Here is a 5938-nt window from a genome sequence, read left to right on the forward strand (position 1 = left end):
AAAAACAGCCTAAAAAGCACGAACCCCTCTCCATCAGTTCAGAGGTGGTGGAGAGAGTCAGCACTTTTAAATTCCTAGGGGTGACCTTGGCGGAGGACCTGTCTTGGGGCACTCACATCGCCTCTACTGTTGGGAAGGCCCAGCAGCGCCTTTTCTACCTGAGGAAGCTGAGGAGCTACCTCATCCCCAGGCCACTGCTGGTGAACTTTTACAACTGTGCCATCAGCAGTGTTCTGACTTATGGGCTCCTAGTGTGGTTCTCTAGCTCCTCCAAAGCAGACCAGCAGGCACTCCAGCGTGTGGTGAAAACAGCAGGGAAAATCACTGGAATGCCTCTCCCAGAGATTAGTTCCATCTACACCACACGCTGTCTACGGAGAGTGCAGAACATCATGCGTGACAGCCACCATCCTGCCCATCACTTGTTCCAACTTCTACCATCAGGTAAAAGGTACAGGTCCCTTCAGAGCCGGACCAAAAGACTGGCCAACAGCCTATACCACCAGGCCATAAGACTCTTGAATTCACAGGACTTGAGGAACGGACTACCTAAATTCTGAATTCTGAATGATTTGCCTTATTCATTAGGGCCCCGTTATTATAGTCTGGTTGGGAGCTGTGTATTTATTCTGTGTGTGTGTGTGTGTGTGTGTGTGTGTGTGTGTGTGTGTGTGTGTGTGCGTGCGTGCGTGCGTGTGTGTGTTGGGGGGGCAAGCATTATGGCACTTAGTAATCTTTGCTGCACTTTAAGTGGGATGGGGGGGGGGCGGGGCTGGGGGGGTCAAGCACTGGTGTGACTTTTACCTGTTGTGCACTTTACTTGGAACTTGCTGCTACTAAGTATTGTACCCCAAACATAATTTCGTTGCCTTTTTTTTGACAATGACAATAAATTCTTGAAACTTGAAACTTGAAACTTGAACTTGATATTGATACAGTCAGAATCAGCATGGCAGGGTTTTTAATGATCAGTTATTGGCCAAATAACATCAGTCGGTAGACCCCTAACACTGTGCCACTTGATACATGACTGAAGCTAAAAGTGCAACATCTTCATATATATATATATATATATATATATATATATATATATATATATATATATATATATATATATATATATATATATATATATATATATATATATAATGACATACTTTAACTTAAATAAATAACAGATGATATTAAACAGCAACAACAAAAAAGAAAAGAAAAGAATAACAAAAGGGGCAAGATATATTACATTTCTTCAAATATTTCCTGAATTACATTAACAGTGTGTATACATTTTTTATTGTTTGTTCTAAAACTTTCTTGCAGTTGAAAGGCTGCCTCTGACGCCTCTTTATTTGACCTCTTCCGCGGTCAAATAAAGAGGTGGCCGGCAGGTGCAAACCAACATTACAAAATCTAAAAAAACTTTTGCCAAAAAAAAAAAGTCATTTCAGAAAACAAATTTACTTGAAAAATGAAATAAAATAAAAATAAACCAAACACTTTTAAAAATTCTAAACAAATAACATTTTAAGAAAACAAATTAAAAAAACATTCGAAACACAAGTGATAATTAATGATAATTTGTTTTAGAAGTTGTAAAAGTTTTTTTTTTAATGTAAATTTGTTTCCTGAAATGATCATTTGTTTTGGAACTTGTAAAAGACCTTGTAATGTTGGTTTGCACCTTTTTATGTAAATATGTTTTCTGAAATAATCATTTCTTTTGGAACTTGTAAAAGTTTTTTTATGTAAACATGTTTTCTGAAATGATCATTTGTTTTGGAACTTGTAAAAGTTTTTTATGTAAATATGTTTTTTGAAATTATCATTTGTTCTGGAACTTGTAAAAGTTTTTTCATGTAAATTTGTTTTCTGAAATGATCATTTGTTTTGGAACTTGTAAAATAACTTGTAATGTTGGTTTGCACCTCCCGGCCACCGTAGTATCCGCCCCCTGTTGACCATCTTAGGTTATGGCACCTGCAGCAACACAATGAGTTAAATAATGACTACTGTCTTTATGTTTCTGAATCAGAGAAATGCAGCTCATCCATCCCCTGCTTTAATTAACAATTAAACTTAAAAAAAAAAAGTAAAAAAAGCTTTATTTTATGATGAGATCAATCCAGAGCGGTGATTGTGACGCAGATTGGTAGCAGCAGCAGCATCTGCTGTTTCTCGCTGATGTTTTTTGCCACTCCTGAATCGCGCAGTCACGCGTCGCACCCATACTCTGCTGTCAGTCCTATGATCGGCTCCTGTCCAGAGGAAGCACGCCTGCTTTTCAGGGGGATTTTCGCCTCTCTTCTGCTTCTTCTTTCACTTTCATACTCGCAGAGTTTGAGCGCACATCCAGACCCAGAAAAGGTAAAAAAAAAAAAAAAAGCTTCGACTAGAAACACGCAACTTTGTCTAAAGCTTTGCTTTGCATCAGATTTATTACTGTAGGCTAATTTCCGGGTAGTTTCTGCTGTGACAGTCAGACGCACTGCGTTCATATTATCGCAAATATAATGACAGTGTTTATATAAGCCTATAAACGAATATATCTTAATTTAACTCGTTTAATATGTTACAAATGTGCAAGTTTAGTTATAGAGGAGAGCATATGTCGCCCTACCCACCTGTTAGTACAGGTGACTGCTCTGCTTTGCTGTCTGCATTAATCTTATTTCCAAATGAGTTATATATTTGCTTTGGAGATATTTTACGGGGCTCATTTAGGATTTTTTCCACATTTTTTCCAGGTCTGCTTTCATTATTTTATCTTGTTTGTTTTCCTTTAATTATTCCAATCGTCTTTAATTAAGAAACCAATTTAATGAGGATTCCTATGCAGCAGTAAACAGTTTGGGAGGTTCATTTGACCTGCTGTCTAGGATAGGAAGGAATAGATTTGCCCAAGCTCTCTAGACTCAAACATAAACAGTTTTTCTAAAAAAAATAATTCCTATTATTTCGACATATTTTAAACAAAAATGAGGTTTATGTTAAATTTAAATCTTTTTTTTTTCAATTGTAAGAATAACAAATATTACTAATTAAAATAGAAGAGTTTCTATTTTTAGCCCATAGACGTTAGAGTGAAAACTGTGTGTATATTGTCTGTAGGGCTGATGCCAAAACAACAGAGTGGGAACCCAGGTTCAGCATTGTGAGGTTTAGAATTACAGGCAGTTAATGGACTTGATTTTAATTCATTACAGTTTTTCCATCTTTAGCAAAGCCGAACAGAATCAGCCATGGTGGTGATCAGCAATGCAGATTTTTCCCTGGACTTGTTCCGCACACTGAGCCGAGCGAAACCAGCTGGGAATATCTTTGTCTCTCCGCTGAGCATCGGCTCGGCCATGGCGATGGTCTACCTGGGTGCTAAAGGAGACACTGCTACTCAGATGGCGAAGGTCAGCAGACACTCCCTCCCTCACATGATCACCTTTTGAAGTTTCTGTCAATGCCAGCACCTGTTTTATTAAAAAAGGGATTTAAAATAGGCTTTCTGCCAAGTATTATGTAATGTAGTCAAGCTCCACTTGTGTTCTACAACACACTTATCAGGTCTTTTAATCAAGTTGTGTATCTAAGGCTAACTGACAGGTGTGTCCTGGGTGAGGCGCTTACTGCATATGGAATCTCTAACCTGTACTTTGACCTCATTTTACAGCCCTCGGAACAAGCCTTGCATTGTTCCTAAACCTGAACATTTAAAAAAAATAAAACTTGTTCCTCACAAATAAAGTTTACAATGAGTTTGATTAATAGATTTTGTGTTTCCCAAATAAAGTTTGGTTTTCCCCGCTGTTACTTCTCTCAGGCCCTCTCATTCACTGCCGGTGAAGGCGTCCATGCAGATTTCCAAACACTAAACGCTGAAATAAACTCCCCATCTGCATCGTACATCTTGAAAGTGGCCAACCGTCTCTACGGAGAGACCTCTTCCAAGTTCCTCCCTGTGAGTTTCTGCCAATCAAACTGATTTAAGATGTGCTAAAGTCAACTTTGATTAAACCCTCATGTTAAATCTGCAGAAATTCCTGGAAGACACAGAGAAGTTCTACCAAGCGGATCTGAAGCCTGTGGATTTCATTGGAAGCCCAGAAGACTGTAGAGCAGAGATCAACAGCTGGGTGGAGCAGCAGACAGAGAGTTAGAATATGACTGTTAATCCATCCATCCATTCATCTGAGTTTGTTCTCGGCTCAGGATTAAGTGTTCCATTTCTTTTATATGTTTTTTGCAGATAAAATAAAAGATCTTTTAAAGCCAGGAACCGTCAACACAATGACCAGACTGGCTCTGGTGAACGCCATCTACTTCAAAGGAAACTGGATGAGTCGCTTTGATGCGTCTCAAACCAAGGAAATGCCTTTTAAAGTCAACCCGGTAAAAACACTTTTCGGTCGACGTTCGAACTGCGATAAATGTGAAGCTGGATTTCTTCAAAAACAAGTTCTCTAAAACTCTGATCGCCCCTCGTTTTCTATTCTCGTGTGTCAGAATGAGACAAAGACGGTCCAGATGATGTACCAGGTGAAGAAGCTGCCTTACAACTACATCCCTGACTTGGGACTGCAGATCCTGGAGCTTCCATACGTAAATGAGGACCTCAGCATGTTTATCCTCCTGCCAGAGTTGGCTACAGGTGACTCAGACCCTTTGCTGAAGGTAAAATCTCAATTTTGTTTTTCAAGCTCAGTCTCTAAAATCTACAGAACGCATAAGGGCAATTTAATCAGCAGATCTTTTACTTCTGCAGCTGGAAAGCGAGCTAACGCCAGAGAAGCTGGACGAATGGACCAACAGAGCAAATATGGATACCCAAACAGAAATCATCATCCACCTGCCAAAGTTCAAGCTGGAGGAGGACTATGAGCTGAAGGACCATCTGTCCAAGATGGGAATGACAGATGTGTTCTGTCCTGGCAAGGCCGACCTAGCAGGCATGAACGGAGAAGGGGGGCTCTTCTTGTCTACGGTGGCCCACAAGGCCTTTGTGGATGTGAACGAAGAGGGGACGGAAGCCGCCGCAGCCACAGCTGGCATGATTTCATTCTGCATGCTGCGAGAGGAGCACTTCCAGGCAGATCACCCCTTCCTCTTCTTCATCAGGCACAACAAGACCAAGTCCATCCTCTTCTTTGGCAGGCTCTCATCTCCTCAGTAGAACTGAAGTAGCAGCTAAGTTTGATATCAAAGTAAAAGCTGGAAATGTTCCCACATTCATCAAATGATCCATCAGTATGTTCATTTCAACTAGGAATAAATTACAATAAAGTAAATATGCAAGTCACACTCTGGTAATCTGATTACTCTATAGTGAAATTGGTTTGTATCATTTATCATGATTTGAAAGTTAAGCATTTCCTGAACTTTGAGTCAAACACGGAACTGAAACTGTTTCCTATAAATCTGAAGCAGCGTTTGATTTTAACAGATTGAAATAAATGTTACATCTAGATTAAGGATGATTAGAAATAAACTGAGCTGAGCCAAGTGGAAATGCTGCTGCAGTGACATGTTGGAACTCATCATGCCTCTGCATGTTTGTTTTTTTTCCTAACGAGTAAATATTTTTAATTGCCCATATTGAGCAAAATGTTTTGCAGTAGTAAAATGCATATTTGGTTGTGCTACTTCTTCAGTGATGAGCCTCAGTGTCTCCATCCTTAAATTTAGACGCCTTTGCTCAGTTGAACTGTCCAAAGTTTAGGAAGTCCTAAACCCTTCAGCCTCTTTGCTTTGCCGCAGCTTCATCAGCTCCTGGTTACCATTTGCTTACGCTGATTTTTCTTCTTCATGTGGTCATCCTAAGAGGCGGCATGATGAGAATAACTTTTATCAGGTTTGTCGACTTCGTTTGCATCCTTAAAAATCTCTATCAGCACTTACTGGATTAAGGTACTACCAGAATGAATTTTTGCACTTTTCTAATATACGTCAT

The 5938-nt window shown here is 39.6% G+C and overlaps 1 protein-coding gene across 2 annotated transcripts; it reads left to right on the forward strand.

The window, feature by feature from the left end:
* Window positions 1–2183: 2183 nt before the first annotated feature.
* On the forward strand, window positions 2184–5287 carry serpinb1 (serpin peptidase inhibitor, clade B (ovalbumin), member 1). 2 transcript variants are annotated; one of them, XM_038291791.1, is made up of 7 exons: window positions 2184–2364; window positions 3219–3401; window positions 3812–3949; window positions 4026–4143; window positions 4238–4380; window positions 4495–4662; window positions 4754–5287. In XM_038291791.1, exons 1-7 carry the CDS (start codon window positions 2245–2247, stop codon window positions 5159–5161), a joined length of 1278 nt encoding a protein of 425 aa, XP_038147719.1. In that variant the 5' UTR covers window positions 2184–2244; the 3' UTR covers window positions 5162–5287. The 2 variants fall into 2 exon arrangements, with proteins under 2 accessions (XP_038147719.1, XP_038147720.1); XM_038291792.1 differs by having other exon boundaries at window positions 2225–2364; window positions 3204–3401.
* Window positions 5288–5938: the final 651 nt, after the last annotated feature.

This window comes from Cyprinodon tularosa, unplaced genomic scaffold (genome assembly GCF_016077235.1).
Source record: "Cyprinodon tularosa strain WSP-4 unplaced genomic scaffold, ASM1607723v1 ctg30, whole genome shotgun sequence".
NCBI lineage: Eukaryota > Metazoa > Chordata > Actinopteri > Cyprinodontiformes > Cyprinodontidae > Cyprinodon > Cyprinodon tularosa.